The sequence below is a fragment of the Triturus cristatus genome, chromosome 1_2, assembly GCF_964204655.1.
Source record: "Triturus cristatus chromosome 1_2, aTriCri1.1, whole genome shotgun sequence".
Classification (NCBI taxonomy): domain Eukaryota; kingdom Metazoa; phylum Chordata; class Amphibia; order Caudata; family Salamandridae; genus Triturus; species Triturus cristatus.
This window is the reverse complement of record NC_140580.1, coordinates 48,287,568-48,299,710: the sequence shown is the minus strand read 5'-3', so window position 1 is coordinate 48,299,710 and position 12,143 is coordinate 48,287,568. Positions and strand designations below refer to the sequence as shown.

At 46.2% G+C, this 12,143-nt stretch overlaps 1 protein-coding gene and 1 long non-coding RNA gene across 3 annotated transcripts in view; one reads left to right on the top strand and one right to left on the bottom strand.

The window, feature by feature from the left end:
* LOC146866740 (uncharacterized) overlaps positions 1-6,642 on the bottom strand; it is a 226,629-nt gene extending 219,987 nt beyond the window's left edge. Inside the window, exon 1 of one of the 2 annotated variants that reach the window (XR_014965785.1) lies at positions 6,276-6,642. Coding sequence is in view for 1 of the 2 variants with exons in the window: in XM_085614496.1 (XP_085470622.1) it covers positions 6,276-6,348 (73 nt within the window). In the remaining variant the exon portion in view is untranslated. The remainder of the gene's footprint in view (positions 1-6,275) is intronic. The other variant, XM_085614496.1, reaches the window with a different exon arrangement.
* A 110-nt stretch (positions 6,643-6,752) lies between these two features.
* LOC146866739 (uncharacterized) lies at positions 6,753-11,224 on the top strand. Its single transcript, XR_014965801.1, has 3 exons — positions 6,753-6,882; positions 7,266-7,328; positions 10,974-11,224. It is a non-coding gene; the product is annotated as an uncharacterized LOC146866739 (long non-coding RNA).
* The last annotated feature ends 919 nt before the right edge of the window (positions 11,225-12,143 follow it).

Below are 12,143 nucleotides of genomic sequence, written 5' to 3'. Positions count from 1 at the left end.
ATTTTAATATTACATTGGGAAACTAAACTGTTATTAGTATACATTGCCACGGTTCCTTCTGCAGATTCCGTGGGTTGTCTCCTCCTAGTATACCCTTTTCCCCCCACAAAAATAGGAAAATATTTCTATAGATTTTTACATCTTTTTTGCGGGCATGGGGCTGTCTGTAGTGACAGGTGCAGGGTCAAGGCTGTCTCTACGCTGGGCCACGGGTCAGATCCCCCTTCTGGCCTGGTAAAAACGGAATTTTACACATTCTACTGCATTCCCTGGCCTGACACTCCAGCTTATTGAAATTCTTTCGGAGCACTGACAGTCTTTAAAAACTCACATTACTATACTGTAGTGACCGTAGGCGACCCTGAGTTGGTGTTGAATGCTCTCTGTTTGGCGGGAGGGAGGAGTAGAATGGTTACACTGCTCTCTCCTGGGATGGGTGGGGTCAGGGCAGGCGCGTAGCTAGGGGGGGGCGGTGGGGGCGGACCGCCCCAGGCGGCACTGTTTTGCGGGCGGCAGCGGCCGCGCGGCACTGGCCCGTTGTGGCGGCCTTTATAATTTATTTGGAGACACTGACAGTCAGTGTACCCAAATAAATTATAAAGGCCGCCGCAACGGGCCTGTGCCGCGCGGCCGCCGTTTCACATACAAGCACTGCTCACGTGCTTGCAAAAAAGGAAACGCAACAAATTGTCGCATGCAGAACACGCACCACGTTGCCAGATTAGGCTATTTGGGCGCGCGGTGAAACGAGCTCCGCCTCCAGCGCGTGCACCACGACGTCGAGCAGCCCACAACGCTGGTGCAGCCAGGGAGAGCGCGTGCAGGGGTTGGGATGGATTCCTGCACCCCACCACCATTCCCCGATGACGTGGATGAATCGGCTATGGTGCCTGACACCCCTGGATGGGACCCGTTTACCAATATGTACTTTTACTTTAAGGTAGGAGAGCACAGTGTGCGTCTGCGTCTGAATGGGCAGTTTTTCAAACTGGAGTGTAGTGCAAGCCCGGTTCTAGGGGGTGGGCCTGGGCAATGGCAATGAATCTGAAACCGATGTACAACAATAATAAAAAAATGTTCAGATAACTGGTGATTTATGATCTTGCTAGAGAGCAATCATTTGTCTGTTAGTTTTTAAATGCAGATAAACTGTATTTTATGTGGGTAGCTCGGTGGGTTACTGCCTTTGTCACAGAGATCCTTGTGTTACTTGCCGTTCAGAAGTTACAATCCTAAAATAGGACAGTGAACTCAGAACTGTCATCAAAGAGCTGCATACAAACTTCACCTTTTTTGTGTTGTGATATAGTTAGAACTTCTCCAGTCTTTCATTATTCTGATGTCGCTAAAAAGAGTTTGTTTGGGAAGTCATACATTTTTATCAGTAAAGCCAACCCCCAACCACTGGAGTACTCTTTAAATCCTGAGTTTGTGCTTCTCCAGACCAAAGCCTAGTAAAATATATTGCCCACCAGCATGGATGACATGTGACTCCTACACTTGTAATCCTCATTGGCCTATGTGACATTCCCCGTAGACTGATTCATTCTCTCTGTATAATGTGTGCTGTTATGTAAAGTACTGTGACACCTTACACTGATATGAGTAGCGCTATACAACAAATGGAATGCATATGAGAGAGGGGCAACAGAGATGAGGGGCACTGGTTAAGGGTGGCAGTGAGGGAATACGAGGAGCTGGTCATGGGGTGGGGCAACTACCGAGAGATGAGGGGTACTAGTAGAGGGTGGCAGTGAGGGAAGCCAAGAAGGAGGTCATGGGGTGGGGGGGGGGGGACTACAGAGAGATGAGCGGCACTAGTGTAGGGTGGCAGTGAGGTAAGCGAGGAGGAGGTCATGGGGTACGGGGGCTACGCAGCGATGAGGGGCACTGGTGGAGGGTGGCAGTGATGGAGTCTGAGGAGGAGGTCATGAGGGGGAGGGGCTGCGGAGAGATGAAGGACACTGTTGGAGGGTGGTAGTAAAGGTATCCACGGAGAAAGAGGTCATTGTTAGGGCCCCAAAAAAGACTTTTGCACCAGCACTAAATCCAACCCTGTCATGGCCTTTCTGTTTTCGTATATTTAATTAACAGTCGGGTGATTAGGAAAACTGTAAAGTGCATGCTAATTACATTTACTGCTATATTCAATGCTTCAAGTTTGAAGGTGATTTTACTAATGTTTTTTTACCAGGAATAATGAAAATGCAACTGGATGGTGGCTCATATGGGGCTGGGGCCCAAGGTCAGCTGTGAGATAAGATGCAATGAAGAGGGGTGGTAGAAAAGTGGATAAGCAAGCCTGTAAGGGAGCACGCTGCAGAGTCTGGGGTCAGGTGGAGGTAGTAATGAAGAGGGATTCTTCCTGAAGGTCACACGGAGGGAGCCTGAGTAGTGTCACTTTCCTGATACTCCCACCTTAGAAATCTCCTCTTCCCATCAAAGGGACATATCATGGAGAAAAAAAACACTTTTTGAGAGTAATAACATTTATAAAGAGATTTGGAAAAGAGTGTGTTTTACTGGGCCTTGGTAGACTAAGAAGAGCTAAAGGAGGGTTGGAAGCAGGCCTGGCTAGACATATAAGCGACAAATCGGGCCTGTAGTGGCCCACCCGAATGCACCCTTGGCCCACCCAAATAAAAGTTCCTGGAGCCGGGCCTGGTGTAGTGTGTGAGTTTTGGTGATATAATGTGAGGGTAGAAGGAGTAATTTAAAGGTTGGATAGTTTAAATATAGGATGGGTTAACCCCTTCCATGCGGGGCGGATTCCCCCGCTGTGCTGAGCGCTGCTTGCGCGGGCGTGGTCATGACGGAACGGTTCCGTCATGAGCACAGCTCAACCGACGCTCATGACGGAACCGTTCCGTCATGAGCACCGAAGGGGTTAATAAAAGGCAGAGGTAGTAGGAGTATGGAGTAGTTTGGGTGTTGAAGGGGTCATTATGTTTGTGTGCATTTACTGATCTAGCACGTTCTAAATTCAGTACACTTGTGAGCAGATTTACCAAGATTCACACTATGCAACTATGTGCAATAGTCTCTCTTGCACAACCAAAATTAGCATTGCATTGTATTTACTGCGCATTGTGCCACAATGATGGCATCAGCCACACACATGCAAATAACTGTTATTTGTGACAAATATGATTTTTAATTTATGCAAAGGCAGAGAAACAATACTTTGTATGAGTTTTGTGTTTTGAGTAAACCCTCGAATGTAATTCTTTTGTGCAGACAGACTCCTAAGGGTAAATTAGGCACTGTGTGTAATTTTAGCAAATATCACACCTAATATGCTTTGAAATATTTTGGCATTTCCCATTGTCTGTTGTTTGTACTGGGCTACGCTAGTTTGTATGGCTTTAGTTAGGTTGATATGGCTTTGTTTGGAGTTCTAGGCCTGTTGGTGTGGTTCCTACCCCATTACACCCACTTTACAAGAATTCTAAGGGGTTTTGTGCTACGCGACTAGAATTAGATTACTCAACATTATGTTGTTACATATATATTATAATTTATGGAATAATAAAATGTAAGAGGAGAGAGGGAGAATTTCAATATCAGTAAATAAGCCCAGTTCTAGAAATCCTTGGTATAGTGAAAGGGAAGGGGCATGGGGTATTGAGGCTGACTTTGTGACATCGAAGATTTGCTCAGGTAAAATGGGTCATGCTGAGTGCGCAGGGTAAGTTGATACTGGGAGACTGAGTATAGGAGTAGTAGGAAGTGGGGACAGTTTGAAAGTTGGAAGTATTTAGAGGTCAGGAGGGATGTGACAAAATATAGGGTAGCTTCGGTGCTGGGGAGGAAGTTGGAAGGGAATACTTTACAACTGGAGGTAGTTTCAGCATTGGAGGGGTAGTTTGAAGGTGGAGTTCGCATGAAGGTAGGTGTAGTTTGTTTGAAGGGGTGACATTGTTCTAGAAGGTAGTAAGTGGAGATACTCTGACTGTAGGCAGAGTTCTTTGACAATAGAAAGTAGTTTGAGTGGAGAGGTAGTCTAAAAGTATGGGGTAGCGAGAAGATGGGGTAGTTTTGTTTTTGGAGAGGTTGTTTTGGTGCAGTTTGGGTGAAGGAGGTTAGGTTGAAAGGGAGGGATCATTTGAGTATAGAAGTGCTAGATTGAAGGTAGAAGGGGACAGTGTGAGGGAAGATTGGGATATCTGATGGTTGGGATAGTTTAAGGGGAAGTATCGGGTAAAAGTGCATTAGCCCTGGCTGTGTATTAGTGCCATTTAAAATTAGTTTTAGCCACACTGCAAAGCATCTGCAATGCTGTACAGCATGGCTACAAAGCATTGCCAAATCAATAGCTCTCAGAAGCAAGACCTTTTGGCTTTGCCAGTGCTTGTTTTTGATTACAGCGTCAGCTCAGCAAAGTAAGTCTGTGCTGAAGTGGACATTTACAGCTGAAGAGTGAATGTGGCAAGCAACACCTGCGTGTTCTTAGTAACACACACAAAAAGAGCGCGGGCGATATGAAAGTGCAGAGACCTTGGCATTACTCATGTGCTAACAAGAGATGTTTGTGAGGACTGGCACATACCATGATATCAGGACTCACATTCAATTACTTTCCTTTCTAAACTTTCAGGAATATTGAAACGAGGCACCTTGGGTGCAATTCATTTTAATATTACATTGGGAAACTAAACTGTTATTAGTATACATTGCCACGGTTCCTTCTGCAGATTCCGTGGGTTGTCTCCTCCTAGTATACCCTTTTCCCCCCACAAAAATAGGAAAATATTTCTATAGATTTTTACATCTTTTTTGCGGGCATGGGGCTGTCTGTAGTGACAGGTGCAGGGTCAAGGCTGTCTCTACGCTGGGCCACGGGTCAGATCCCCCTTCTGGCCTGGTAAAAACGGAATTTTACACATTCTACTGCATTCCCTGGCCTGACACTCCAGCTTATTGAAATTCTTTCGGAGCACTGACAGTCTTTAAAAACTCACATTACTATACTGTAGTGACCGTAGGCGACCCTGAGTTGGTGTTGAATGCTCTCTGTTTGGCGGGAGGGAGGAGTAGAATGGTTACACTGCTCTCTCCTGGGATGGGTGGGGTCAGGGTATGTAGTTCTTCTGCGGCTGGGGCAGTGGATGGCTCCACTGCTCTCTCCTGGGAGGGGCATGTGGGATGGCGTCTACTGAGCTCTCATGGGGGGCTTGGGTGGAGTGAGAAGGCTTTCACTGCAGGGCTGGTACTGCCCCAACTACAGAACTCAAGTTAGTCTAGTGATCAGGTGCATTGGACTCACCTGTAGTATCCTGAAGGTCCTGCCAGGGGAATCGTGGTCAAACCCAGTTTGGTGGACCGGTCTGCAGACATTGCTGAGGTCACGGACGGGGTAGATAGGGGACAGGGGACAAGGGTCCTGCACAAGCTGTGATTTTATGAGTGAGATGTCACAAGCAGAGTAGGTAGAACTGATGTAAGTTTTGGGTTTCCTTCTGCTTTTCCTTCAGCGGCGTAGCTAGGTGGGGGGCGTCCGCCCCAGGCGGCAATATTTTGGGGACAGGGGCTGTCTAGCCCTGGACCGTGTCATGTATGTGCATGTAACTTGCATGATCGAGGTAACTATTAGCGGCGATACTACGTGTGTCTCTGACCTCTTTCAGGTGCTCGCCATCCTTTTTCTCCAGCACCCCCCCAGGGGGGCGGCAATCTGAAGGATAGCCCCGGGCGCCACAAGCTCTAGCTACGCCACTGCTCTGTCTTGTTGTTGGTGGGTAATGGGATTTTTAATTTACACCCACTATGGAACTGGGGTCAGAAGGAGTAAGGTGAGATGGTTTCTGTCCTTTCACAAAGAAAGGAAGAAAATAAGTTAGGGAGACCTGGCTCTGGAGATGTCTGGGGATCTATCTTGGGGGTGTTGCACAAACGTCAACAAGGCAGCAGTTGAGAGGGGCTCTTTGAAGATGTCTGGGGTGCACTATTTATTTGTGTGCTACTTTGAGAAATCTTGTAAAACGTTGCGCCTGGTTAACCATTGCTTATGTCCATAAAACCTCTAATTAAAGTGACTTTTTTGTTACAATTATGGTGTATGCTTATGGGTATGCCTAGTGCCCCAAAAGTACCAGTACGTAGTCTCTGCTTCTAATAGTGCCCTCGAGTGCCAGCTTCTCACACTGCCCCCCGTGTAGGTTGTTCACTGTGCCTGCAGTTCCATCTCCTCGCACTGCCTACTGATGCCAGCTTCTCTTCCAGCCCTCCCCTCGAGGGCAGGACGCCGAGCCCCCATCATGCACAGCCCCACTCACCTCGATGGCCGTACACGCCGTCGCCGGTAAGAGCGAAGGCCATCGCTGCTGTCAGGGTCAGGAGGCTCAGCATGGCAGCGGCGCCCGGGGGGGTTGGCTTGGAGGAGTTGGAAAGAGCACTAGAGTAGAGTGTGCTGTGCCCGGCACCGCAGCCTCTTTAAGCTGCCAGCCTAGGGGGGCACGGCTGTGATTCCAATGTAATGGCCGCCCTGCTCACGTTTCCACCGCGCCATCCGTTCGCCATCACAATAGGAGCGGACACGGCATTCATGGCATGGGAAGGGATATCTCGCGCCTGTGTGTGCGGGCGTGGCACCACCAGGAGGATAGATGTCCTTGCACATTAGCGTCGGTCTCTCGGGGACAGAGGTGGGGAGTGTACATGCAGACAGGAAGCGTCTGATGAAGAGAATGGATGGCTGTCTCTCCCCAGGGAAAACGGCCCAATGGAAACGCTGCTCTAGGAGAATGGAGTGAGAAAGTCTGTGCCAGCGACAGCAGAGAGCACGAGCCACACCTAGAGGCCCCGGCACCAGCCTGACAAAGGACGCGTCATCCGATGCATTTGCGACCAGGAGTGAGTGACAACAGTAATCGCAGGACCGTGGTAGGTAAAGGTGAGGGAACGGGGCACAGCAGTGTATCCTGACCTGCAACACCCCCCCCCCCTCCCCAACCAAAGAAGACAGCCAATGAATGCAACCTTCCATCAAACTGTAATTAAGGGACAGTGATATCACAGAAACAATCAGCTATATATTTTGTCTTTCCAAGAAAACGTAAGCAAAAACGTGCATGTAGTTGGAACATAAATCTCAGTAGTATTATTTCAGAGTAATTCGAATCCATTCATACAACGTGGTGCTAAACAGTAACAAAAGTACACTAAAGAAGTGTTGTGTTGCATCCTCACATATGGGTGAATGGCTATTGTTCTCTTTAACGGACTTGACATGCAAATGTATTTTTTAATTTCCCTTTTTTTTGTAGAACATGTGCGGATGGACGTTGAGCACCAGGCAGACAAGGGAAACCAGGCGGGAAAGACTTAAGGTGATGTAGTATGGAATAGTCTACGTACCCGCCCCCTGCCAAATAGTCCAAAATTTCCGCTCTTTACCCTGCGGCTGGCAAAATAGTACATTATCCCTGCTGTTTAGCCAGCCCTAGAGTAAATAGTAGAGATGATGTACAATTTGACCAGCACATGGATAAATAGTGTGAAGGTGGTCTGGCCATAAAGAACAAAGGGGCTCCAGGCAACGGCAGCGTCGTGGCCATCTTGTAATCGGGATGCCATTTGTGTGAAGCATTTGAAAGTAACTGCATATACAAATGACCAATAATAGCACTTAGAAAAATAGGGTCTAAGGGATATTTTAACGACCTGCCCGAGTTCTAATCCCCAAATCTGACTATAACAACCATAAAGAGAACTGGGGGTCCAAAATGTATAGATGGAAGCACAGAAATACAGGAGCGTGTATATAGGGAGTCAGTACATAGAATCTGAAAGCAGAGGCTGGATTCCCATCAATCTTTTTATCGTGATCAGTATTATCGTTTGGTCATCCACCCATTTGAGAGGTCTGTCTCTTGATCATAGAGACTGCCTCCGTGGGGAGCTCTCTTGCTCAGATAGAAAGGTGGGACTAGACTTAACGATAAAGAAAGGCACTAGTGTCTATAATTGGTGAAATTATGCAATTTGTGCAGTGCAAAAAATTATAATGTGGTGAGTGAAATCTTAAAAAGAGTTGTGTGGAGAAAAACACTTCTTTAATTGGACAAACTCCTCACACCCTTATTAAAAACAGTGCAAAACGTAGCAGTATTAACAAATGACTGCTATTTACAAGGTCGACATGTTTCAGCCATACGGGTATATTACCCACGGCTTTCTTCAGGACCTATATTCATCAGAATCTTGCTACTGCAACATATGCTCACACCCCCCACAGTAGTGTGTGAAAAAAAGTAAATAGCACAGTTAATTTACTAATGGTTGGAATCAATACAACCTTACTTGCTCTCAATCCTCCAATTCAAAGGTGCAAAAGTCACCTAAAAGGATAGAACAGTTGTCGTCAACACTTCATGTATTAAACGTGCTTCCAAAGTTAGGGCCAAACGGCCTCTATATACTAAAAAGAAATTTATATACATATATGTATAGCCAATCATAACAAGACACATATGTATATGGCTTACCCGTCTTGATCGGGGACTAAACCTCACCTCACCTGGAACCATTCTCAGGGATATGAGGCCCTGCTCTGCAACGAATGTAGCGGAGAAAGGGTCCTTATTAAAAATGAATTTTGATAATTATTTAGCCCTATGTTTGATAATTCTATACTCAGATAAATGAATATAACGCATAGTGTCCACTGAAGTACATCCTTAAATGCTACAAAACCGGTCTCAACCCAAAATTAAGATTTAAAACATGTTCTTCAACATATAATGTCCAACCTAATAACAGGAGATGTTATTAATCAATACTAAGTCTATGGAGAATATGTTGTTTCAATTGCAAACTACATAGAGTAATACTTAGCATCACACAAGGTAATCTCTAGAAACCTTATTGAGCGAAATTACTGCTAGTGTTATGTCCAGAAAGTGCCTGGTCAAGGGGCCACCCTCTACAAAGCCTAGTCGAACTGCGTGTGCTTACCTGTTTGTCGTTGCCTCAGGCGTCTTCTGAGTCAGGGAAGGAGGCAACGACCGGAACAGGAGCCGCGATTAAATAGTTTGATCTAGCACACCTGGTACTAATCATCAATCACTCGGTTCAAAGTGATGTTGTCAGTGTGACGTTTCAACTTCGTGACGGCGCCCTCTTCCGCATGGATTGCTGGTAAGGGTGCGGTTCGCGGATAAGGCGTCGCAAAGAAAAGAACTACAAAATGACGTCATCATATAGACAAATGTAGTTCAGTTAGCAAAAGTCCTGCCGTATGGTGCTGTTGTGAGAAGACCGCCGCGTCTTCCTTAAGTATGATTTGTGCATGCTGATACTTATGGCAACTGCAACAACCGCTAAATGTATATCGTCGTGGTGTTGATTTAAAAAATGTTTTATGATTTAGAGGTAACATTTATTATTAACAGAAAAATCGTTATCAAGTGACATCAAGCGTTCATATGCGCGCTATTTGGGAGGGACAGGGTGGTCAAAGCTAACTTAGTTCGAGACATCACTAATTCGTTCTTATAGAATCAAATAAATCCTGATGTCAATATAGTGAGGACTACCCACTGACATCATAACCTGTGATATGGTAATTCGATGGGAGGCTTCCTAAGAAAACAGACCCTCTGTCAGTTGTTACGCAGATGGATAAATGCGTCAAAGCATGCTGCTAGGTTGGCACCACATAATATAACTCAGACTAGAGAGTTCCTCTACATACCAATAAAACAGACATCTTTAATGAGATCAACAAGGATCACAAATGTAGACCACCTTGAGCCTCAAATTTGGTAATTCCGAAAGATAGTTTCTAAAATTCAGATCTTCTGCCTGGTATTATACAGATAAACAAAAACACAAGAATACGTTATTAAGTTATTGCCGCATATCAGTTATTTCAATGGGCTTCAATCAGAAAAATCCAATAGAAATCTTTTGGGACTGACACATATCACAGATAATGCGTCTTCTCTGGCATAATACATATAGCCACCATGAGAGTGTTAAGTACAAGTTGTTCTATCAGTTACTATCTCCTCGTTTATGTATATACCAAGAAAAACAAACAAGAGGAGAGTGAAACCACCAGTACTCGAAGGTATTTACCAGTGTTATTATGTATGCCCATGGAATACATATATTGTGCTTATTGTCTTGAGAGTACTGAATACATCTATTAATGCACCAATATATTGCATATCATTTAGAAGGGAAAACATAGACATCAAATAGATATGCCTCGGCAATCCCTTTGTACGATGTTCAGTGGTAGTAAAGGATCATTTAGTCCTTTCATCCAGACTATTTCACTACTCTAATGTTCTGATGAGTATGCCATATTATTGCCCAACACCATGGGCCAGTCTAGTACATCAAAAAGATGTAACTATAAACTGGTCCATGGTATGTCGTCATTCAGAACCTGAACATCACAATGGAGCTTAAAAAACCATTTTTGTTCTTTTATGAACAAGTATCTGGAGATGTCACTAATGTGTGATGGTACAGAAGGTTTCTCTAGTACTGTCCATTTAAAATCTTCTGCTCCATGGTTCTTTTCAACAAAATGTCTAGTGAGTCTGGTTGTAGTTTTTTTGCACCTGAAAGTGCTTTTATGTTCAAGCATACATGCCTTAACTTTCCGAGTTGTCATTCCGACATACTTAATTTGACACGGACAAGTTAGTAGATAGATCAAATTACTACTGTTGCAATTCGTAAAGTTGGATTGAACCCATGGTCTCTTTGTTCCTATGTCTATAGTTGTCATGTGTGTTGACTGGCCAATCACAAGTGGCATTGCAGGGAAATCTGAGTTGATACTGTACAAGTACAAACACACATCCATGATGTTGTCGAAATGTCCACTGTCCCGCAGCAAATGGGCCCTCCTAAACAGTCACGGCGTACACAGTCATGCAGTCTGTATGTAAACATGTACAATGCAACAACACACATGTGAACACATTGTTAAACTGCATCTCCCCTTCACATTGCAGAGGGACAATCAACACCTCCTGCAGAGCAGCCCGAACCGCTCTTCTTTGATGACGAAGAGGACCACCACAGCTTCGACTCTGACGCCCTCCAAGAGTTCTCTAACAGTCTCCGCAGCCCACCTTCAGGACCAGGGCAGCCCAGCTGCAACGGGGACACCCCACCCCCTGCACAGACCACACAGCAGGCAGCACCCACCACCACGGCTGCCTCCCAGGACCCCCACGAAGAACACATGGCCTTCAAACGCCACAGGTTGGGATGCCAGGAGCAGCTGGCTGTACAGATGCGGGTGGGCTTCAACTGCATGGCAGACAAACTAGATGCCATACGAGGGTGTCTAAGTCCCACCAGGGACCACTCACAGTCCCTAATGGACACCGACAGTCCGCTCCATGCCCTCCAACGAACCATGGCTGACATCGCCAGAGTCCTGACTGTGCAACAAGAATGACTGTCTAGTCAGGGTGGCTCCAGCGAGCTCGCCCGGAATTTGGGACTCATGCGGAGGCTCATGGAGACCATGGAGCAGGCCAGTGTGGAAAGAGCGGCTGCCACTGCTGCACACCAGCGAGAGGTAGCTGGGTTCCACAATGACCTCAAAACCATCCTCATGGCATTGCCGCCACAAGGCCTGGCGCCAATGCATTACCACTATATCCACATCTCCACTCCCTGAAGTGTCAATGCCACACAGTGCGGCAGACATCCCACCTCCGGCCCCTGAGATGTCACTGCCACACAGTGATGGAGAAAGGCCAGCACCACCCACATGTGAGGCACATGAAACAGCAGAGGATGAAGATGCAGATGAAACCGCCTTACTGGTACGGAGAAAACTGTTGCATTCATCTCCGCCATATGGCCGGTTTCAGCTTGGTTCTGCCCTCTGCATCATCACCTTCCATCGTCCCCCGATACACTCTGCGACACTCACCTTGGACTTCACAATGGACTGCCATAATCTGTTTGATCGCCAATGACAAAGCTAACAGACTGCGGACTGTACTCTTTCACTTCCTTTGGACTTGTCATTCCCTGAATGACTCTGGCTGGCCCTCCAGGGGCCCACATTTGAAAGTGGGGTTTGCATGGCCTTGTACTGCCCAAGATGCAACACTCCACTGAATGTGCATTAAACATTCCAAATCACACAGATGTGTCGTCTCTAT